We start from the raw sequence: 24,472 nt of genomic DNA, 5'->3' as shown, positions 1-24,472 counted from the left end.
TAGAAAACCTGTGGGGTGAACTGAAGGAGAGTCCACCAGCGTGGACCTGAAATGTGAAGGAGAGGTTCTGTATGGAGGAACGCTCTCAGATCCCTCGCCATGTATTCTTCATCAGGCGTTATAGGAGAAGACTCAGAGCTGTTATCTTGGCAAAGGAAGGCAGCACAGATTATTGACTAAAGCGGTGCCAAAAAATCTTTTTAACAAAAGATCAAAAGGTTAAACAATAAAGACAGATTTTCACAGCTTTCTGTGCTCATTCATCAGGGGTGCCAATATTACTAGAGGGCATTGTATATACAGAAAAGGAGGAAGAGTTCAATCATTGCTTGATTTAAGTAGAAACAAAGGGCTTACTGTGTCCGAACAGGTACAGGGACTTCTAAAAGTAATCAGATAAGAAGATGTATCAGAGCGAGAGAGATAGAGAGGGGGACAGAGAGAGAGCATGCCTAAGTGATGTGGAACTTATCATTGTATAAGAGGAATAAATTGTACTGTTATCAGAAAATAATCACACTGCTTCATCACACTAACGCAGGTTTGATTATTTTCCTGTAACGGTATGACGTACAGGGTTTTATTCCTTACTTAATAAACTTTATATGACCTTTACTGTAATGAAAAACCACAGTTTGACTTGTTTTTATTTCTAGAATGATACACCTGATTAAGACTCAAAGTATTGCTGTTATCGATGAGCAGTTCGTGTAGACCAGCACTGTTGATTTAATCAGCGAATGACGGTGATTCCGTAAAGCATCTTTCTACCATCTTTTGCCACTTAACTGCAGAATCTGAAAACTACAAACACTTTAGGGTCAGCTAATAAATGCACCGCAGCTCAGACCTCCAGGGTCGATACTTGAGAAACAGTGCGTCACTGGTACACAAAAAGGACGAGTTAAATATTGACACAGCAGAATTAAAACGAACGGACATCGGTCTAATCTATTGATAAAATATCATATATTATTATTGATCTTGATAGCTTTATTTCTGAAATGATTCTCACCTTGACCCTTTAAAGACCTTTAAGGCGGTGCTGTATACAGGTGGTTTTATAATGCATAGACTTCCATACAGTTACAGTTAATGCCTTAATCAATCATTACACATTTACGAATCCTTTTAAAGTTTAATAGCTTTCTGTTGCATCTTACACACACGCACGCAAGTGCGCATGTGGGGGTGTGGTTCATAATGAGACAGCAGTTTGTACGCTGGTTTATAATGAGACAGCGGTGGGTATGTGTGTTGTGTGAGAGAGAGCAGCAGAGGTGAGGGTGTAAAAGGAAAAGGAAAAAAAACACACACTCCATCATGGGAACCCGAGTCTCGGTCGCTTCTGCTCAACTGCTCATCCTGATGTTTCTGTCCTCTGCTTGCTCAGGTATTTTATTAAATCACATGCTCATCACTTCTATTATATCTTCATACCTTACAAATAAAGGCGATGACCGTAAATTGGGTACGTACAACACGCTGAATTAAATCAAAGCAAAAGTTGTTCAATTTCATGTCCGTATCGCTATATTGTTTCTTTGATGCAAAATGCTTTTTATTATTTATTTATTTATTTATTTATCGCTATATTGTATCGCTATATTGTTTCTTTGATGCAAAATGCTTTTTATTATTTATTTATTTATTTATTTATCGCTATATTGTATCGCTATATTGTTTCTTTGATGCAAAATGCTTTTTATTATTTATTTATTTATTTATCGCTATATTGTATCGCTATATTGTTTCTTTGATGCAAAATGCTTTTTATTATTTATTTATTTATTTATCGCTATATTGTATCGCTATATTGTTTCTTTGGTGCAAAATGCTTTTTATTATTTATTTATTTATTTATTTATTTATTTATTTATCGCTATATTGTATCGCTATATTGTTTCTTTGATGCAAAATGCTTTTTATTATTTATTTATTATTTATTTATCGCTATAGTGTTTCTTTGATGCAAAATACTTTTTATTATTATTATTATTATTGTTATTATTATTATTATGGAATTTATTCAGTAAAATTCAACTTGATCCATCGAATTCACTTTCAGCGAATTTAACCCAGTACGTCTTTGAATCAACGTAAAGTTAACGTAAAGTTAGTAAAGTGTACAGAGACTTTCCGAGTTGGTCTTTACAATAAAACAGATCTAAAATGAACAAACACGGCCACGTCACTAGAGCACACCTTATAACATGCCCTCGACGTAGCCGTGCGGCTAGAAGATCGAGTAAAACATGCAGACGGCGTTTAAAAAGATCGAAGTTAGACATTTTTCGACGTCAAATCTTAAAATGCGATCATTCCAGGGACTGCTGCAGGTCGCTGCGTTTAAAAGAAGCTCGAAATCTATAACATGAGCTACCGAGCTCTGCGTTTACATGTGGAGGATTTAAACATAGGCAGTCCCGAGGCCTGTTATTAAGAGAACCGTGTTTAAAACTGATTATAGATGAGAGATAAGAGGGTGAAATACCTACGCTTAATTCCGAGGGTTAATACAGTCAAGTAGTATGCATGCTCAGTTTGAATACTTTTAGTTAGCATAATCAAGTATGCGTGCTCCATTTGTTTTCTGGGGTTAACTCAGTAAAGTATGTATGGCTAGTTTGGAAATTTTGAGTTAACTTAATAAAGTATGTATGCTTAGTTAGATTCCTTAGGTTAACCTAAAAAAAAAAATCAAATAAAAATGCAAGCATGCGCCGTATGAAAGTTTTGAGTTAAGTCAGTCAAGTATGCATGCTCAGTTTGTTTCTTTAAGTTAAAGTGGTAACGTATGCATGCTAAGGTTTATTCTTGGATTAACATAGTAAAGAATGCATGCTCAGTTTGATTCCTCAGCTTAACGTAGTGAAGTACGCATGCTCAGTTTGATTCCATCGGTTAAATTAGTGAAGTGTGCCTGCTAAGGTTTATTCTTGGCTTAACTCAGTCAAGTATGCATGCTCAGTTTGAGTCCTCAGACTAAAGTAGTAAAGAATGCATGCTCAGTTTGATTTCTCAGCTTAAAGTAATAACGTATGCATGCCCAGTTCGATTCCCCAGGCTAAAGTAGTAAAGTATGCGTGCTCAGCTTGAGTCCTCAGGTTAAAGTATTAAAGTATGTATATTCAGTTTGATTCATAAGCTTAGAATAGTAAAGTATGCATGCTCAGGTTCATTCTTTAAGTTAAAGTATTAAAGTATGCATGCTCAGATTGATCACTCAGGTTAAAGTAGTAAAGTATGCATGCTCAGTTTCATTCTTTAAGTTAAAGTATTAAAGTATGCATGCTCAGATTGATCACTCAGGTTAAAGTAGTAAAGTATGCATGCTCAGTTTCATTCTTTAAGTTAAAGTATTAAAGTATGCATGCTCAGTTTGACTGATAAGCTTAAAATAGTAAAGTATGCATGCTCAGTTTGTGTCCTCAGGTTAAAGTATTAAAGTATGCATGCTCAGTTTCATTCTTTAAGTTAAAGTATTAAAGTATGCATGCTCAGTTTCATTCTTTAAGTTAAAGTATTAAAGTATGCATGCTCAGGTTCATTCTTTAAGTTAAAGTATTAAAGTATGCATGCTCAGTTTGATTCATAAGCTTAAAATAGTAAAGTATGCATGCTCAGTTTGTGTCCTCAGGTTAAAGTATTAAAGTATGCATGCTCAGTTTGATTCATAAGCTTAAAGTATTAAAGTATGCATGCTCAGATTGATTCCTAAGCTTAAAGTAGTAAAGTATGCATGCTCAGGTTCATTCTTTAAGTTAAAGTATTAAAGTATGCATGCTCAGATTGATTCCTAAGCTTAAAGTAGTAAAGTATGCATGCTCAGGTTCATTCTTTAAGTTAAAGTATTAAAGTATGCATGCTCAGTTTGATTCATAAGCTTAAAATAGTAAAGTATGCATGCTCAGTTTGTGTCCTCAGGTTAAAGTAGTAAAGTATGCATGCTCAGTTTGATTCATAAGCTTAAAGTATTAAAGTATGCATGCTCAGATTGATTCCTAAGGTTAAAGAAGTAAAGTATGCATGCTCAGTTTGTGATTTGTTTGTTAGTTACATGTTGCATTAAATTGATCTATATAGAAATATCATTTTCCTCATTCTTGGCTCCTTGTCTGGTTTATTTCCAGACTCTCTGACTGAGTTGGCTTTGATCTGTGCCCAGCTGAACCCTTCACCAGCTCTTCCTTCCTCTGGTGAGTCGACAGGGTTTAAACTTTTTTTTTTTTTTTTTTTTTTTTTTACACTTATGTAACTCAACGACGTCACCCATAAAGATAATTTAACGTACATTTTAATCTATAATTGCTGAGCCTGGTAGCGGGGTGAGTCAGCACTAAACCTGAGTGTGTTGTTTATGACAGTTCACTCGCTGAGGCCTGCAGATGTGCATGTGCTGTCAGCACTCGGCCTGTCCACTTCACACAGGTACAGTCACACTGCTGTTTATTTCACAAAGGCATAAAGCTATTAAACTTCATGTTTATTCAAGTGAACATGGCCGTCCAGGTTTTTTTGTTTGTTTGTTTTTTGTTTTTTTTTCCTGAATTCAAAAAATAATGGAAAAATGGGTGGAAGAGTTTGCCAAAAACATTTTAATGTTGTGTACATTATAAAACAAATGTTCAGCAATAATAATAATAATAATAATAATAATAAAAACTAAGCAAGGCTCATGTAGATAGCAATTAATGGAAGTCTAGCTCAGCCAGGGACGGATTAGGGATTTGAGCCTAGATTTAATCTGTGTGATTACAGGGATTGACCATGATGCTAAATCACATGACACCTATTAAAGAATGTGAAATCATTTATAAATATTACTGGAGTGAATTTGTAACTACAGAACAGTCAGTTGGGGCTTGAATGTTTTTATCTGGAGCCGTCTAAACAGATTTGAGGGGTGGAAAAAAAAACACGTGTATAGTGTTCATTTTAATGTGTTCTCATTAAAATGAGCTAAAATGAGCCAAAGGAGGAGACTCGACGTGCTGCGCTGCCAGACATAGGAGTCTGAGATTTTAAAAAGCTGGACTTTGATGATTTGGTGGATGAGTCTGTGAGCAGGAAAGTCACCTAAGGAACGTCTTCTTCTCTAATTAACATTCTTCCGGTGTTTTTTGGTTCGATTCTCCACCACAGTCGTGTTTTTAAACTTGCCCAAATTAAACAGCATTGAAACAATTGAAAGTTTTGCTAAACTACTCATTTCTTTTGATACCTATTCTGGATGGTTATTTATTTATTTGTTTGTTTGTTTGTTTGTCACGTCACTGATTGCAATCCTAACCGTAACTAGCCATGAGAACACAGAGTTCCAGCCCTCAGTAGTTTCTGGAGGTTTTGTTTGGTCCAGTTATCTCCAGATAACATTCATACGTTCTGATAACGTCGTGGTCCTCACTGTCCTCAGATCAGCTGATGAAGATTCTTCGGGCTTGCCTGTAGACTTCGTTATTTTTAGTGCTCGTGGAGGTAACGTGTGATGAGGAAAGGCAGGACCCAAGTGTGTTGAATCAGCGTGGTGTTTATTTTGGGCTGATCCAGTAATCATCAGTAACCAACTGGGATAATCTCTATAATCGTAACAACCGGGAAAATGCTAGTGAGGGTCTAAACCGTGAGATACCAGACATGGAACAGTAGCAATAAGGCTCAGACTTAACGATGAGAATGCATGATAAGACACAAAATCATACACAAAATGAAGCACGATGAACATCATGTGGAGAATTACTCCAAATACCAGGCCTTAGAGGTGAAAACGGTCACTTATCAATTTTAGTTACAATGTAGACGCTTATAACGTTTACATGCACAATTTCTTATTCATTACTGTGTAATAGAATAGAAATGACGTATAATGCTTTATAATAGAATAGAAATGACGTATAATACTGTAAAACAGAGTACAAATGACGTAGAATACACGATAATAGAATAGAAATGACGTATAATGCTGTATAATGGAATAGAAATGATGAATAATACAGTATAATAGAATAGAAATGACGTATAATGCTGTAGATAATAGAATATAAATGACGTATAATACTGTAAAATAGAGAAGAAATGACATAATGCTGTAATAATAGAATATAAATGACGTATAATGCTGTATAATAGAATAGAAATGACATATACACGATAATAGAATAGAAATGATGTATAATACTGTAAAATAGAGTAGAAATGACGTATAATACTGTAAAATAGAGTAGAAATGGCGTATAATACTGTAAAATAGAATAGAAATGATGTATAATACTGTAAAATAGAGTAGAAATGGCATATAATACTGTAAAATAGAGTAGAAATGGCGTATAATACTGTAAAATAGAGTAGAAATGATGTATAATACTGTAAAATAGAGTAGAAATGGCATATAATACTGTAAAATAGAGTAGAAATGGCGTATAATACTGTAAAATAGAGTAGAAATGATGTATAATACTGTAAAATAGAGTAGAAATGGCGTATAATACTGTAAAATAGAGTAGAAATGACGTATAATACTGTAAAATAGAGTAGAAATGGCGTATAATACTGTAAAATAGAATAGAAATGACGTATAATACTGTAAAATAGAGTAGAAATGACGTATAATACTGTAAAATAGAGTAGAAATGATGTATAATACTGTAAAATAGAGTAGAAATGGCGTATAATACTGTAAAATAGAATAGAAATGATGTATAATACTGTAAAATAGAGTAGAAATGGCATATAATACTGTAAAATAGAGTAGAAATGGCGTATAATACTGTAAAATAGAGTAGAAATGATGTATAATACTGTAAAATAGAGTAGAAATGATGTATAATACTGTAAAATAGAGTAGAAATGGCGTATAATACGGTAAAATAGAGTAGAAATGACGTATAATACTGTAAAATAGAGTAGAAATGGCGTATAATACTGTAAAATAGAGTAGAAATGGCGTATAATACTATAAAATAGAGTAGAAATGGTGTATAATACTGTAAAATAGAGTAGAAATGGCGTATAATACTGTAAAATAGAGTAGAAATAATGTAGAATGCTGTAATAATAGAATAGAAATGACGTATAATACACGATAATAGAATAGAAATGACGTATAATACTGTAATAATAGAATAGAAATGACGTATAAACTTTAATAATAGAATAGAAGACTGAAGGAATGAGAAATGCGGCCCCGGTTCCAGCTTTCATCCTCCTTAAGGGAGTGCCGCAAGAGCAAGCTTTAGTCAGCCGAGAGCTTATCTAATGTAGCGTGATGACCTTCAAACAGAAAGCTTTCTAGACGCTCCGTTCAGTATCTTCATACAGCATACCACACTTACGGATCATTTCACTACAGATACAGACTCGGAACGAACAAGACGTTCAAACATAAGTCCCTTTACGCCGAGTACACCCTGTACGGGTCCAGTCCCAGTGTCCTCGCCACGCTGTTAGAGAATTGCACTGACGTTTGAAATACTCAGCGATGAATTACGTGGTGTGAAGTGCTTTTTAACGAGAAGTAGCAAGAACAGCACTGACAAAACAGCCAACGAGAGTCGGAGAAGACTTCATATTCGAATCTGTTTGCTGTCACGTGCAGCAGATCCCTGAATCCGGTTTATCTTCCGTCTGTTAGTGCTGGAGAGCAAGGAGGAAATTGTCATATGATAATATTGCTTATATATATATATATATATATATATATATATATATATATATATATATACATAACAAATGCAGAACAAGTGAAGATTTGAGCAGGTGTTTTAGAGTAAACCTTTAAAGGAACTTTACATAAAGAACTGTACCACACCAGACACATAGAAAGCTACAGTTTACTACCTTTAGTATTTGTTGTTGTTGTTGTTGTTGTTGTTGTTAATTATTGTGATTATTTTTTTTTTATTGAACAAACTGCACTGGTTTCTTTCTGGTATCTAATCTGGGAAAATAATAATAATAATAATAATAATAATAATAATAATAATAATAATAATAATTTGGGCTCTGGGTTACTGATGGGATGGTTGAGGGTTCAAGCTGCCACTGTCGGGCCCTTGAGCAAGGCCCTTAACCCTCTCAGCTCCAGGGGGCGCTGTATCATGGCCGACCCTGCACTCTGACCCCAACGTCCTGACATGCTGGGGTATATAAAGAAAAGAATTTCACTGTGCTGTAATGTACACGTGCCCAATAAAGACTCGTTATCATTATCCAATAACAGTACATGGATATTTAGGAAGTCGAATAATGAACCGCTAAACAACTAGATTTCACTGTATATTTGTAGAACAAACGGGAGAGACGAGAACGTCGTTTTATGGTAAAATGTAATGAAATTACGCCAAAGGAAGAAAAATAAAAAACAGACAGAAAAAGTAGCAAATACAGTATAACATGCTGTACATAATGATATTGTGCACTGTGAGAGCGAAGTGTTATTGTAATTAAAAGATAAATGATCGGTGTGTGTTTCGCTGTAGGTCTGCTGAAATTAGGATTCTGAACAGGCTGTCTGGTAAGATCTTACTTTCTATTCCAGGCGTACAGTATATAAATACAGTATATAATAATACAGTATATAATCATACAGTATATAAGGAAGAAAACAGTCTGAGTAGCATTGCCATAGAAAAATAATCAACATTTTTATTTTGTGTTTGTCTCCAACAGAGATTCTGTCCTGCTTTAATCCAGAACTGACTACAGTGATACCAGAACAGAGGTGCTGAATAACACACACACACACACACACACACACACACACACACACACACACACACTATACCTGTATAAGTAATAAGTATGCTCGTTCTCTGACTCTGATCCGATCCTGCGTGTTGGTTTTGCAGGGGTTCGCTCGAGGAAGTCGAGGATGTGATCGAGACGCTCGACGATAATCAGGTACGCCGTTTAGATGGAAATTCCCACGCAGCCGTCTCAGGTTTCCCTACTATTTCTCTTGATGAGATTATTAGGAATTTCCATCGACTCCTGCTCGATATGTGCATGCCGTGGATACATTGTAAATAATGTACAGAAGTACATCAGGTTTTTTTCTGTCTCCCCTCAGTGGAAGCTGCTGCTTCTCTTCGTGTCGGCGGATGAGCTCTGCGTCTGCCCGGGCCAGGTCACACTTCACTTCACTTCACATCACATCACATCCTCATCCAGAAATAAACAAATCTCCCAATCACAGCCTTCACGCTTTCATATACAGTGTACACACTCATACTAGCTGGGGTTGTATTTATTTTACAAATATATTAGATTTTAAAAATCACCAGCTTTTATTCCTCCATTAAGTGTTGCTCCTCACAGTCCAGGTTCAGCACACATCTCGGGCATTTCTACAAAATGTCTACACAAAATGATGGTTTATATATATATATATATATATATATATATATATATATATATATATATATATATATATATATAATTGTTTCCAGTCTGATTTATTAATGCAAAACAATATAAGAGGGATCATAAAAGTCCCATGCTGTTTTTTATTTAGTACTATAACAAGTTACACCGATCATCCTGTTCAAAAGTTTACACCCCCCTGGCTCTTAACGCATCGTGTTGCCCTCCTCGAGCATCAGTGAACGTGTGCACCTTCTGTAATAGTCGTGTACGAGTCCCTCGGTGTGACAAGATGGATCTCGACATCATATAGTCGCTGTTAGAAAGGGCTCAAATATGTAGAAGATGCTGGAAAAGTAGAGAATGTGCAGGACCTGGAGGATTTTTCTGAAGAACCGTGGGCAGTGTAACTGCTCAGGACAAACAAGGGACTCGTGAAGAACTCTCACAGAACATAAACGCATCATGTCGTGGATCATCCAGGTAACGGCACACGGGATTAAGAATCGAGGGTGTGTAAACTTTTGAACGGGTAATTTTTTAATCTCTGAATTTGCACGTGCAATTAGTCAGTAATCCGCGTACGTTTTATTTAGATTTTATGCATGAAAACGTCCGTTCTTGTCTTTTAGGCTGCTTCAGTGGTCGAGTCGACGGTGCACAGAGTGGAGGCTGCGCTGGATAAACTGCACGAGAAGGTAACGAGTAAAGCACGGACGTTGACGTAGCGTGACATAGGAAATGATTTGAATTGTTTAAAGAAATAAATCGACGGCGTTTTTTTTTTTTGTTTTGTTTTTGTTTATTTGCCTCAAATATTTCCTAGCTCGTCGGCAAGGACGTGTCCGGTGTCTAAAAAACGTTTGCGGTTTTTTCAGACGTTGTTTTCACGCTGAAGCGACGATGCTAATGTAAACAACGAGCCGATTCACTTTTATTTATATAAAGCACGTTTATAAGATAACGAGCGTCGACCAAAGTGCCGTACCGTATCCGAGCGGCGATAAAATAATTGACAAACGGAATGAAATAAAGCAATAAAAGTACGAAACAAAACAATCCAAAGTGATAAAGACGAAACCAGAGATAAAGACGCAGGGCCGGAACGAGAAGGCGCGATACTACAGATCGTATATCGACTCAAACACCTGCCACGATAAAATACCACTTCAAAACGTCCACCGTGACACACGCTTTTCTAAAACCGAGTTGTTTTGGTGTAAATATAAAGAGACTCGCTAACGTCAACCTCGACTGCTTTCATTCTCACAACTGTCGGTTTTTATACACAGATTACACAATCACGCGTTTATTTCACTTACACGCCCGTTTCAGCAAACCCGTCACGTGGTTTTGTAGTACAGCCCTGAAAGAATGCGATCCCAAAATAAATCACGGCAAACGAGACTAGCCGTTCGATTAGGACAAAAGTAATGGCGCCGTATACGTGGAGGAGGAGTTTGCTGCAGTGGCTGAGCTGCATTACTGGAAGATTTAGCACACGTCACGGACCTCGCGCACATTCCTCACGTCGCACGTCGTCGGTTTGTCGTTTTCAGCTCTCTACGGTATGAGCTTGACCTTTTATGGAGTTTTGTGGGCGTGGCTAAATGTAAACGCTTGGTCATTGACGTCCGATTGCCGGCTTTTTTTACTTTTTGATTAATAATTCCTCTTCGGTTTGGCTATGAAAACTTTCACGCACAGCTTTACTAAACGATTAATAAATGATGTACAGTGTTTCTGAATAAAAAAAAAGTCCTTACTCAAGTTCACTGTGAAACCGTATAACCTCAGAGCAAAGCTAAAGAAGGAAACATTAGCCAACAAACACGTCTTGGCTGATTGAGGTCATTTGGAAACGATGGATAATTGTGTACATTCATCTCTCTTGTTTTGTTTTTTAAAGATAAGATAAGATCAGATAAAAACTTTATTGATCCCACACTGGGGAAATTCTCTAAGTTAAAGGACTCCTTTAACAAGTGGCTTTTATGCCAGTTTTGGAAAACAAATGAACACAGTTTTCTGTTTTTAGTTGGATCACACTCTGGTTCATGTTGTGGTTTGGGGAGGCCGAGCTGATGACAGGTACGTCTTCATCTCTTGACTAAAAAGAATGAACCTTTTGCCTTTTGTTGACCTTTTTGAATGAATGTATTACCTTATCATGTGTGTGTGTGTGTGTGTGTGTAGAATATGTGAATGCAAAGACGGCATCAGCGCAGACACACAGACATGGCCCAGACTGGAGAGAGCCGCCATTATGGCTAATATTCAGGTATTTTTGGGTCGACTTTGTCTGTGGTATATGGATTTCTGAGGGCCGTCATAAAAGTGTGTGTGTGTGTGTGTGTGTGTGTGTGTGTGTGTGTGTGTGTGTGTGTGTGTAGGATCATCTAGGTGCCCTCCTGCAGAGGCGTCATCAATGGAGCGATGGAAAAAACTTCACTGTTGCACTGCAATCCAGTCCAACATACTTCGATTCCTCAGATGATTCAGTGAGTCAAATTCACAGAATGATTCGTGATTCATTAAAGACTCATTAAGCGCACCGAGCAAAGTCAAGCAGGTCTGATTACGTTTAAACACATTAACCCCTGAGGATGCTTGAAGAACATTGAGCCTGAGATATCAACACACTTACAGTTCAGTGAATGTGATGGAAAGATTCAGTGATTCAGGGAATCAAAATCACACACTCTGTAAAAGATTCTGAACCGCTCTTGTATGTTTATGTCAGTATGCACACATTGATTGCTAATTAAAATCTGATTTTGGGGGGGGATTTATTTCCTCTATAACAATAAAAAAAAATCTTTAGAAATTCACAGTAGGAAAAAGAACGGATTTGATTTTTACTCAGTCTTGGATTTGCAGAAAGGAAGGACGTGACCTTTTAAACTGTAACTGCACTATAAAAGCACCATAACTATTTATTATTATATTATAAAAGCACCCTAACTATTTATTATTATATTATAAAAGCACCATAACTATTTATTATTTATCTTCGGAGTAAATTTGCCACTGATTCCTTTAAAAAATCAGTTTGTTGCAATCAAAACTGTCAGTTTAAATACAAAATCAGAAAATAACAGGAATGTGGGATAAAAATATATCGCAAGAAGAAGACGAAAGAAACATTTACATAGTAATATAACAAATAACAAATAAATTCATGAAAATTCATTATTTTTTAAATTATTTTCACTTATTTCATATATTTAATATTTTATTATTTTCTCCTTTTTTAAGTGTTAAAAAAGCAGAAATAAACAAAAAAAAAAAAAACAACTAAACAACAAATCTATTTGTATTCATAACCCAATATTTCAATTCATTTTATTTTATTTATCTTATTGGCAAAATCAAATCAATAGCTCCAGAATTAAAAGCTAATGATTCAATGATTATTTTTAGTTAAAATCTCCCAAATTTGATGTTTTATTGCAAGAAAAAACGAGCGCAGATGAAGCAGTTGGGACAAAAAAAGTAGTTTTAAGCATCCAGTCAGCTACTTACTCTGAGTCAGAGTTTTAAAAGTGGTCCAATTTGGTCTAATCCAAGTGTCTGTTTGAAAAGAAAAGTTATAAAAGTAATACATTTCCATTGCTTTAACAAACCTAAACGCTAAATACAGCACCGAGGCCAAGTTCTTACTTGGAGTAAGAGTATAAAAACGGACACGTTTAGCTAGCTGGCTTTGTTCAGCTAACCTTGTTCAGCTAACTTTCTATAGCTTGTTCAGCTAACCTTGTTATTCTAACTTTGTTCAGCTAACAGATTGTCTAGACCTCCGCTTAGCATCCTTTAGCCGCTGAACCATAAGGATCTTTTAGTCTTTTAGTGCTAATCCTTAATAATAAGTGGAGAACATTTTAGCTAACGTCGATCCGATTCATAAATGAAATTCTCGACAGCTCAGGTTAAGTATAGCGTCGTTTCGCTAGGCCACTCGGGTCTAAAGTGGTCTGTAAGGACGGTGATCTGAAATGATGTTTCTGTGCCGCAGGTGGAAGGAGACTCGCAGACGCTCAAGCAGCTGTGGAGCAAACTGGTGAGTTTACGTCAGAGACATAAACAGAAACCAACGACTCATTGCTATATAAAACAACTGGCATTACGAGACACGCAGCCTCATAAAACGCCTTAGTGATAAACACTACAAAGGTGAAGCGATTAGATTAGATTCAGTCAGACCACATCAGGTTAGATAGACTAGATGTGGATCAACTCGAGGCCATCGCTGTAGATAATCTGATCTTAACAACCATCAGCGTTCAGAATGTTACTGATATCATACAGATCCTCAGTCACACGTTTTTATTTTCAGTTGCAGCCAATGGCGTCTGAGGTGGAGGGGCAGGGCATGGCTGTTTCCTGTCCTTCACGCGTGAGTACAGGGTGAATGACCTGAAGGTCAAGGACTTCCTCTCTGGCACCATCTTGAGCTTTTTATTACTTTCTTATATAAAATGTTATATTTTACAATCCCTGAGTGAGTTTCAGTGAAAGTAATACCATTATTATTATTGTTATTATTATTATTATTATTATTATTATTATTATTATTATTATTATTATTATCGTACCTTACATTGGCTTCACTAATAGTAATTACAGGATTATTACACATATATTGTGTATTCATTTTGTTGTTAAAAAAAATGTTTTTGATTATGTATTTTATAAATATCATATAAATTTTTCTTCTTTATTTCTATTTCCTAAATATCATTTCATTTTCCTAATTATGACAGCTAAGAAAATACCAAAGTACCATGATCTTGTAGTTTGTAGTGTTCCCTCATATTAATTACTATATAATATATTATTAGAAATATATTGTTTATTAATTTAGCTGAAAAATCAATTCAATTTAGAACTATATTTTTTATATATATATACATACAGTATTTATCTTTATATTTCTTTAACGTAGTTCAAATTTGATCGTTTCTTTCTGATCACAAATGAAAAACATGAGGATTTTTGATGTGATTATGAAATATAATATAAACAATATAATATTATTTTATTACAATAGTAAATAATATATATATATTTAAAATAAACTCTCTCATCCCTTTTACGCTATTCCTGTTCGTATTAGTGGCCACAATATGCAAATGAAATTCGTGATATAAATATATTAAATGTGATTATGAGGTTATATAATTTGTTATACGATTCTTATTTTAATTCGCAATAAATATTTAGGGTTTTTTTTTTTTATGATTTTACTTTAATAACCCTATAGTGCTGTAACATTTTTCTCCATTTTTGCAACATTTTGTGTTGTCTCTCTGTCTGCACACACACACACACACACACACACACACACACACACACACACATACACTAAATCTGTTGCTCTTATCTAGGAGAAGCCGTATCTTTACACACAGCGTAACTCACCTGTCATGCAGCCAAAGAGTGGCTCTCACAGAGCAGAATTACAGACCATTACCGTGAGTCTCTCTCTCTCTCTCTCCATATATATATATATATATATATATATAAATCATATGTGTGTGTTTGTTCTTTAAGTCTCTGGATATTTATGTGCATTTTATCTGTGTGTATCGTCTCAAAAGAAAGCTACCAGTTTTCCATGCACCGTTACAAGTCCGTCTCCCTCAGTCCCCACCTCAGGTGAAGCTCAAACACACATACACACACACATGCACACACACACACACACACACACGCACACACAAAATTAAAACTGAAGGCTTCTGATGGAAAACAGTGGAGCTGCGCAGCTCTGTTCTGACTGGAGGGGGCGGGGCTAATTTCAGGGCCAGAAAAATGTCAAGAGAAGTCCGAAACACAGAACGTTGAATACAGCAAATCACAGTTTTATGAATATTACAGGTCTAGAGACAGATTCTGAACGGATCCTCTAAGCTCAGCATGTGGTCCAAAATGTTGTTCCTGATGTCCTGATGTTCCTTGCGTTGTAGTGCATTACCTCCGACCTGCAGATGTCAAAGTGGTGGGAGCATTAGGAGACTCGCTCACGGTGAGTTATTATCCATATGTGGTTATACACACACACACACACACACACACACACACACACACGCTTCATGACGGTCAGAGCAGCTTTGCTTTTTACTGACATCTCACCAATAACCCAAAATCTAGATAGACCTCACTGCAGAACCAAAAGTCCACGGGGTAGAGCTGGATCTGATCCAACTCATCCCATAACCTTAACCCATAACCCATAACCAACACAACGCTGTACAACGTGAATCAACACATTACACACAATTATCCAGCCTGAAACACACTGAGTTGTTGACTTTTGGCTTAGGCCTAGGTAGGAGGAGCTAGATCAGTTAAAGCTCCACCCCCTGGAAGCAGAACCGAGACCACCTCGGACACGAGTGTGATTGCTGTGTTCTCGCCTGCCTTAAGAACCACACTGAGGCGGAGAACACGCCACACTAGCACCCCAGGGTTCTGTTCAAACTGACTCAACACTGCAGATGAAAAAGTAACCTTTTGTCGTGAGAAAGCATCAGACATTTAACATGCCTTGGGTAAAAATAAAGGTTCCAATTAGAACCAAAAAAAAAGGGGGGGTTTTCAGCCTAATGCCATAGGAGAACTTTTTTAAGTTGTCAGGTTCTTTAGAGATCCCAGAAAGGGTTCTTCACAGCAGTGCTACAAAGAACCTTGGTATATGTCATAATCGTTCTAAAAAAAAAAAAAAAGAAAAAAACCTTAGTTAGTGCTTTAAGGAACCAAAGTAAGGTTCTTAAGAGTGATGCCAAGAGAACCTTATATATAGGGTTGACTTTAACCTGTTAAGGGATGAAACCTTGAAGAACCTATAATGAACCATAAAGAACTTCTCTAATCCCCAAAGAATCATACAGCTCATATACAATGAAAAATGGTCCTTGACAAGAAGAAGGTTCTTTGCAGAGCCAATGGTGCTGTAAAGAACCACTGAAGACCTTTTTTGTTGTTAAGAGTATAACAGACTACATGAGGAACAAGCGGAACGAGTCTTGTTTAACTACTGAGCCGTGACAGACCAAAATATCTTACCATATTCGAAAATTCATTTCTAGACAACATTATAATGTTTATATTATGTTTTATATATATATAGATAGATAGATAGATAGATAGGACTAACAGCATGCTAATGATTAGTGATGTCACTTCCTTTGTTTACAAACAGGCCGCATATGGAGCGGGTGCCGGTCAGAATAACCTTCCTGCCGTCTTGATCGAGTATCGTGGTCTGTCATGGAGGTAAAGCTCACACACACACACACACACACACACACACACACACACACTGAGAACGGCAATAAAACCCACAGATTTATAACCCACTAAATATTTTTACTGAGTTTAAGATAAGATTAATAACATCTGTTAATACATACTATTAACGTCTGTTAATATTTGTTTGTCTTGTGTGTTGTGACTTTCTCTGTAGCATCGGCGGAGATGGAGATCTCTCGTCTGTGACCACCTTAGCAAGTGCGTACAGCTGATGTCTGGTTTGTATCTGCTCTTTGTCTGTAACGTTCGTCTCCAATTCGGTCGATTTCAGCTTCCTATCGCCCAGTCTTAGTGTCTGGCCAGCTAAACCAACTGCTTTTCCCGAGAGCCGGAAACGTCCGTGTCTATGGAGGAATGTCTCGAATGAATTCAAATAAATGAGTGTCTTGTGCATATTAGAGATGGAACAGAATACAAATATAATATTATATAGAGTAATCTCTAAACCGATACAAATAAAGATACCGGAGTGTATTTTTTTTAAGACTGCTGGGAAGAAAGTTCCACAGGGCGTGTGACGTGTTGCGTGTGTCGGAGACGGATGCGAGTGCAGCTGAAGCTTTTATTAAAAATACAGGCAGACAAATCCAAATCAACAGGCAAAAATATAGTAAAAAACAGACACAGGGTACGAGGACGAGAGCGGGATCAAAACACCGGGAAACGAGGACAAAGAACAAAGGCTCGGTACGGGTCTGGGGGCAAAACACGGAAACACGGTACTTCGCCCAGAATTAAGACACACGGCAATTTAAATATACAAACGGGAAAGGGAAACGAGAAGAGCTGATGACAAAAGGAACAACCCATAACACAACAGGGGCGGAGACGGGGCAGAAAACAAAACGAAAGTAAACATGCTACGGGCAGAGGGGAAATACATCACAGCGTCAGGTCGATATTAGGCAATAGAGGTGTGTATCGGGACCAGGGGTCCTGTAGGATACGGGGAAAAAATGCATGAGTGAGAGGTTTTTACTTTGATGAAGATTCTGGGACAAAGAAAGACCACACTCACAAATATAAATATATAAAATATATTTGAGAATATGTATCTATGTATATGATTTTTTCAATGCGTTCAGACCTTCACTATAGTTTGTGTTGTTGTTCAGACATCCTGAGGAAGTATAACCCTTCGCTCACCGGCTTCTCCACCGGGACAGGCAAAGCCACAACATCGCAGGCGTTCCTCAACCAGGCTGTAGGCGGATCCAAGAGCAAGTCAGTACCGGCTGTACCAAACAAATCAAACAAATGAACTGCTTTTACTTCACCTTTTATCGTTTCGAACTTGACTTAATTACACATTACACATGTCCCACAGTGTTTTATTTATGGGGCAGTGATGGGTGGGGCAGTGATGGGTGGGGCAGTGATGGGTGGGGCAGTGATGGGTGGGGCAGTGGTGGTTTGGGGCAGTGGTGGCTTGGGGCAGTAATGGCTTGGGGGCAGTAATGGCTTGGGGGCAGTAATGGCTTGGGGGCAGTAATGGCTTGGGGGCAGTAATGGCTTGGGGGCAGTAATGGCTTGGGGGTTAAGGCTCTGGGATAGTGATCGGAAAGTCGGGGGTTCAAGCCCCAGCACTGCCAAGCTACCACTATTGGGCACTTAAGCAAGGACCTTAACCCTCTCTGCTCCAGGGGGCTGTATCATGGCTGACCCTGTGCTCTAACCCCAACTTCCTATCAAATTGGGATATGGGAAGAAACATCTCTGCTGTAACGTATATGTGACCAATAAAGACTCATTATCATTATTCTGCTTCTACTGAAGCAATTAGCCAACAATTGCAATGTTTTCTTTATTAAAGAACAACACATCGTACTCATTCCCTCACCTGCCTCTCTCTCTTTTCCTCTCCGCTTTACCTCGGACTGTTACGAAGCTCTGACACTGGAGACTCCTTCCGTACAAGTTAAATAAACATCTCCTTACAGAAATCTTCACCGTATCAGCGGGATACACGTGTCACTAATCCGTTTACACGGAGCGTCCGCAGTACAGTGAATGAGCTGTTACTATGGAAACGATAATGTATCCGAACGAGCGCATTGATATAAACCTGCGCTACTGCCAGAGCTGCTGTTGTAGAACATTAATCCACACCTTCTGACCAATCACGATCCAGCATTCATCAGCATGGCGGTGGAATATATAATAACTAGCTTTTTTAACACAACTGTAGATGAATAAATGAACAAAGGAATGAAAGAAGATTTGAGTGGTGTCTGTATGATGCGTAATTGAAGATGGTTTCCCGTTTCAGAGACTTGCTCTCGCAGGCACAAGCCCTCATCAACAGAATGACAAGTGACTCGGTGAGACTACGCTAATCCTACACACTGTATCTGTCTTAGCATTATTTATTCTTATTATTTAATTTGATCTAAATCTCTCTCTCTTTCCATCTCATTCCCTTTCTTTCTCTCTCTTTCTCTCACTCTCTCTTTCTCTTTCTCTATCCAGCGCATTAATTTCCAAAAAGACTGGAAGGTCATCACACTGTTTATCGGAGGAAATGATCTGTGTGAACAATGCAAAGACCCGGTACACCTGACTTTTAATAGGATATTTCATTTTTATGTAATTAATAAAGTTTTCATTTTATTTTATTGTTGTTCATATCATGTTTTCATCTTCTTCTAGACCCTTTACTCTGCTGATAATTTTGCGAAAAACATCCGCGACGCTCTGGACATCTTACATCAAAAGGTGAAAGAGATATGGAGTGTTAAATATGACATTCATGTTTGGAAAAAAAAAAAAAAACAACTAAAAGATATGCAGGGAGTAGAGGATGTTTCCTTTTCAGAGTGGTGATGTACAGTGAAAGAGGTGTGGCCTTTGTATCTGACAGTCTCAGTGTAGGAGGCGTGGCCTTTGTATCTGACAGTCTCAGTGTAGGAGGCATGGCCTTTGTATCTGACATCTCAGTGTAGGAGGCGTGGCCTTTGTATCTGACCGTCTCAGTGTAGGAGGCGTGGCCTTTGTATCTGACAGTCTCAGTGTAGGAGGCGTGGCCTTTGTATCTGACAGTCTCAGTGTAGGAGGCGTGGCCTTTGTATCTGACAGCCTCACTGTAGGAGGCGTGGCCTTTGTATCTGACAGTCTCTGTGTAGGAGGTGTGGCCTTTGTTTCTGTCAGGCTCAGTGACTAGGGGGTGTGGTTTGTGTGTCAGTTACAGTAATGGAGGTGTGGCCTCTTGCATGAGTTGCAGCAGACGTTTAATCTCTATTTCCATCAGTCCAAGTGAAGGAGAAGTGACGACTGTACCTGTTAATCCCAATGAGGGAGGCGTGGCTTTGGTTTGCATAGGTTTCATTGAAGAAGGTGTAACCTCTGTTTCAATAGGTTTCATTGAAGGAGGTGTGGCTTTTGTGTCAGTAGAGGAGGTGTGGCCTCTCTGTGTATCAACTGCAGTCGGTAAGGTGTGACTTTTATCTCAGTCCCAGTGAAGATAAATTTATTGCCCGTATTAAATCGCTCTCTGCTTTAAATCTTCTACACGTCCGTCATTATCATATCCCTCTGCACTGAGAGGCTCACCCCCCGACTGTGCTGTGTTGAGGAAATAAAAGGGAAAGCGAAGACCTTCAGTCAGTATATGAACGAGTCATTAAAGCAAACTCTGAATGAAAACAGCAGTGTTGATTATACACGGTTTTACATTTCTTTTATCCGAAGTGACTTACAGCCCGAGAGTCCAACGCTGGCTCACTGGGAGTTATGATGTGTGACATTCTGTGCGTGTCTGTGTGTGTGTGTGTGTGTGTGTGTATCTTGTCATGTAGGTTCCTCGTGTTCTAGTGAATCTGGTGGAGGTTTTCCAGATCGCTCCACTGCGTCGGCTGCATCAGGACACCACGCTCGGCTGTCCCACCTGGGTGGTGCAGTGAGTGGATGCACCTTCGAGTCATAATGCAGAATGTTACACACCTTTTAGATCAAGTCTTATAGTGTGTGTGTGTGTGTGTGTGTGTGTTACAGGAGTGTATGTCCCTGTGTGCTGAACCCTGCAGAAGGATCTTCAGAGCTGCAGGCTTTAAAATCAATAAACACAGCATATCAGGTGTGTAGCGCAGTGACCTATTTTATTCTTAAAACGGTTGAGTTAGCATGGGGATGGGAATTTACCTTTGCAGCAGGAAATCACAGCGAGATGTGTCCACTCACATTTCTTTGTAGGTTTGCTAGTAATGACAAAACGTACATTTCAAAGATTTAAGTCGTAAATTTTTGCATATTTGATTATAGTTTTAGTATAGTTATGCTCTACTGAGACTTTTATGATGGCAATATCAAAGGAGCCCGAGTGCAGGTCATAAAAGAGCAATCCGGTACAATCCAGGAAGATTAAATGTGAAAAATGTGAAAGGTTTTTTTTTTTTTTTTTAAAGGGGAGGTGTGGGGAGAGAGTTTTTTTTTGGGGGGGGGGGGGGGGGGGGGGGGGGTTATAGTCATCGCTGAAACTATTGGGACATTAAGTCCAATTCGTTTGTTCTTGCTGTACACTGAAGACATTTAACTTCAAAACAGCTCGCTTTTCTCCCATAGACAGCTCTCTGATCTTCGTGTCGGTTTATCCTTTTTAACAACAAGTGAAACCGGAGGCAGAATGCCCTGTGTGCTACGTCGTTTAACACGTCTACGTATAAACACCAGGAAATAAGAGCTGGAATTGTAAACTCTCTTCTCATATTCATCTCGTGGTCTCAATCCCGAACGTCTTGCCGAGTTGGCCTTGCTGTTCCAATAGTTTCAGAAGGGACTGTAAATCCATTAAAACTTAAAATGACAATCCGACTTCTGCGTTTCTTTTCACTGTTAAGGGACAAAAACAGCACAAGGTTCACTTCTCAGCTGAGAGCGTTTGTTTTTTTTCTTTCTGAAAACTCGTGAGATGCCGCTCTCTGGGAGAAATCGGATTCTGATTCGTAGCGCACTTTTACCCGGTGCTCGCACTTTACGGTGGTTTGCTTTTAGCGAGCAGTTTGGCTTTTTTCATCGCACAGTGTGAGGGGTTAAAAGATGCCAGACAAAATCATTCCACTGTTTACCTGACATTTCAGAAATTGGAAAAGATGTAGCAGTGTTTCCTTGGACACCCGGCTCAGAGAAAAAGCCAATTACACAAATATATTTGTCCAACTTTTTTTTTACTCCTATTTTATTTTTTTTATCCATTCCAAGTAAACATGATGATGATGATGATGATGATGATGACATGTCTTTGTGCGTGTGTTCTCAGACTGCAACGAGAAACCTGGTGGCCTCTGGACGCTATAACACTCGCTCGGACTTCACCGTGGTCTTACAGCCATTTTTCAGAAACGTGATCTTTCCGGCGCTGGCGGTAAAATAAAAACAGGATTTGTACCATACTCAATTGTTGGCCCCCTTTATAAAAAGGAGCAGAATATTTTAATTGTTGAAAATGAAACTTCTACACAGTAGTTTTTAAATATTAAACAGGATAAAGAATCCTAAACCCAAGGATATAGAATAACTTTTGAAACTGGGACTAAAATGATTAGTACTTGTTTTATATGGAAATCTGTACTCATTTTGTGAAGGGCGCCAAAAAGAACCCCGTTTTTCAGATTCTTTTTAAAATAGGGTAATGGTAATGTCAGGTATTCAGCTATTCATGTTCTTTGTACCTCGCTCAGGATGGAAGGCCCGATCGCTCCTACTTCGCTGGGGATTGTTTCCATTTCAGTCAGAAATCTCACACTCTCATGGCCCGAGCTCTCTGGAACAACATGGTGAGTTGTGCAGAAATCTTCTTATTAATATTTCAGTATTAACACTTCACTAATACTGCTGTAATGAACCAGGATTACTGCAAAGATGCGTTAAGAATATCTCAGTCACACACACACACACACACACTGATCATATTCATCATGGGTGATAAATTGCTTTGCAGTATGACACTTAGAGACAAAAATGCACGGTAATCTGCTGTGATGTAGCAGGTAGTTTTATGTACAGGATAGCTGCAGTGTCGCTTCATGGCAGCTGATAAACGTTACCAGTAGTGTTTTATTTAAAAAAAAAAAAAATTATAATCATTTTTTTACTGATCAGAAGGTCAGGAGTTCAAGCCTCAGGGCTGCCACTGTTGGGCCCTTGAGCGAGGCCCTTAACCCTCAACTGCTCAGTAGTATAAATGAGATAACTGTAAGTCACTCTGGATAAATGCCATAAAATGTCAAAAAAATAATAATAATAATAATAAAAAGTACAAAAATTTGACATCACATCATTAACATACTTTTCATCAGGTCCACATTTCTGTATTATAAATTCTTCATTCTAATATTCTGAGATACTGCATGTTTTATTTGCGTGAGCTGTAAGTCGTAATCATCGAGATTAAAACAAACAAAGGCTCGAAATGTTTTTCACTTCACGTGTAACGAATCTAGAATATATGAACGTTCCACTTTTTTGATTCAATTACGGGGAGAAAAATCACACTTCTACGATATTCACATTTTTTGAAATGTACCTGTATGTATGTATGTATGTATATATATATATATATATCACACTGTTGTGTAAATCACAGCAGCCAATAATAAGAACATTGTTAGTATATAAATTCTATAAAATATATAGTATTTCATAAATAAAATGACCTTTTTTGGACTATTATAATTATAATAGTATGACACACTGCTATGTGTGTGTGTGTGTGTGTGCTCACATAAACAAATACATACTGAGATTATAATTGCACACATGTTGTTTACGATATGTTTATGATATGTTTATGTACATGTTGTTTCAGCTGGAGCCTGTAAACAGTAAAACCACGTCCGTGGACTTCAACAAAGGCGTGACTATGAAGTGTCATTCTACGGTAAGCTGTTTTTAAAGCCACATTTTCTTATTATTTCCTTTCAGTTCAGTTTTATTTCTGCAGACAGCGTCACTCCATGGTAACAGCGTTACCGTGACGTCAGCCGATTGAGCTTTGTCCTTGTGTTCTATTGTTGTAATATTATAACAAATGCTGTATTTACATTTCTTGATTTCTGTAATGTTCTCACTTTAGAGCACCCCTTATTTCCCGACCACTGGGAACAAAGCGCTGGCATACGTAGCCACGCCCAAGGTTGCGGTGAGTAAAGACCGTAACCTCCACACCATCCGGCTGTTGAATCGATGAATCAGTATTATGACAATATCACAGCGGTGTATACGTATATAATTCTGGATTCTGATTGGGCAGAAGGTGTTGATTTGTTTGTTTGTTTGTTTGTTTGTTTGTTTGTTTGTTTTATATAACAGCAGCCCTGTCAGTAGCGCAGGTTTACTGTATATTAACGCGCTCGGTCTAATAGGTTCTCGTTTCTACGGTAACAGCTCGTTCACAGGGACGTGTACAGACGACGGTCCGCGTAAACCGGTTTTAAAACGCGCGTGTAATCATCGCCGTGGTGATGTTCTCTGTAAGGAAGTCAAGAGTTTATTTACTATTTATGGAAGGAGTCTCCAGTGTCCAGAGGTAAAGCTGTAGCGTCAGGACATCTTCAGGAACAGAGGAGTTTACGCTTTGTGGTTTTCTCTAGTGACCTAGTGAGGGCACAGCTGTAACTATAAATGGATAAAAAATATCTCACTATGATGTGTCCTTTGTTCATAGATATTCTTTCATTTGTGCTTGTTAGCAAATTTCTGTGGTGGAAGAGAAATAAAATAATCAACGTCCAGCTGATAAAAGTAATTCCGCATCGTCGCCCCGCCCCGTCTCTGATTAGTTTCCTATAACAGCACAACTTACTTA

The 24,472-nt window shown here is 37.9% G+C and overlaps 1 protein-coding gene across 1 annotated transcript in view; it reads left to right on the top strand.

Moving 5' to 3' along the window:
* Positions 1 to 287: 287 nt before the first annotated feature.
* The window catches only part of plb1 (phospholipase B1), a 31,431-nt gene continuing 7,246 nt past the window's right edge, over positions 288 to 24,472 (top strand). Inside the window, exons 1-28 of the mRNA XM_053633417.1 lie at positions 288 to 1,393; positions 4,134 to 4,199; positions 4,368 to 4,431; positions 8,478 to 8,512; positions 8,668 to 8,719; positions 8,847 to 8,898; positions 9,068 to 9,124; positions 9,993 to 10,058; positions 11,399 to 11,451; positions 11,557 to 11,641; positions 11,754 to 11,861; positions 13,376 to 13,420; positions 13,697 to 13,756; positions 14,748 to 14,834; positions 14,961 to 15,018; positions 15,330 to 15,388; positions 16,565 to 16,638; positions 16,829 to 16,872; positions 17,790 to 17,898; positions 18,944 to 18,995; positions 19,144 to 19,224; positions 19,324 to 19,389; positions 20,469 to 20,569; positions 20,665 to 20,746; positions 21,926 to 22,030; positions 22,347 to 22,442; positions 23,474 to 23,545; positions 23,741 to 23,806. Coding sequence (XP_053489392.1) covers positions 1,324 to 1,393; positions 4,134 to 4,199; positions 4,368 to 4,431; positions 8,478 to 8,512; positions 8,668 to 8,719; positions 8,847 to 8,898; positions 9,068 to 9,124; positions 9,993 to 10,058; positions 11,399 to 11,451; positions 11,557 to 11,641; positions 11,754 to 11,861; positions 13,376 to 13,420; positions 13,697 to 13,756; positions 14,748 to 14,834; positions 14,961 to 15,018; positions 15,330 to 15,388; positions 16,565 to 16,638; positions 16,829 to 16,872; positions 17,790 to 17,898; positions 18,944 to 18,995; positions 19,144 to 19,224; positions 19,324 to 19,389; positions 20,469 to 20,569; positions 20,665 to 20,746; positions 21,926 to 22,030; positions 22,347 to 22,442; positions 23,474 to 23,545; positions 23,741 to 23,806 — 1,965 coding nt within the window. The 5' untranslated portion in view covers positions 288 to 1,323. The remainder of the gene's footprint in view (positions 1,394 to 4,133; positions 4,200 to 4,367; positions 4,432 to 8,477; positions 8,513 to 8,667; positions 8,720 to 8,846; positions 8,899 to 9,067; positions 9,125 to 9,992; positions 10,059 to 11,398; positions 11,452 to 11,556; positions 11,642 to 11,753; positions 11,862 to 13,375; positions 13,421 to 13,696; positions 13,757 to 14,747; positions 14,835 to 14,960; positions 15,019 to 15,329; positions 15,389 to 16,564; positions 16,639 to 16,828; positions 16,873 to 17,789; positions 17,899 to 18,943; positions 18,996 to 19,143; positions 19,225 to 19,323; positions 19,390 to 20,468; positions 20,570 to 20,664; positions 20,747 to 21,925; positions 22,031 to 22,346; positions 22,443 to 23,473; positions 23,546 to 23,740; positions 23,807 to 24,472) is intronic.

This window comes from Ictalurus furcatus, chromosome 9 (assembly GCF_023375685.1).
Source record: "Ictalurus furcatus strain D&B chromosome 9, Billie_1.0, whole genome shotgun sequence".
NCBI lineage: Eukaryota > Metazoa > Chordata > Actinopteri > Siluriformes > Ictaluridae > Ictalurus > Ictalurus furcatus.
Note: the sequence above shows the minus strand (reverse complement) of the source record. Positions and strands in the feature narration are given on the sequence as shown.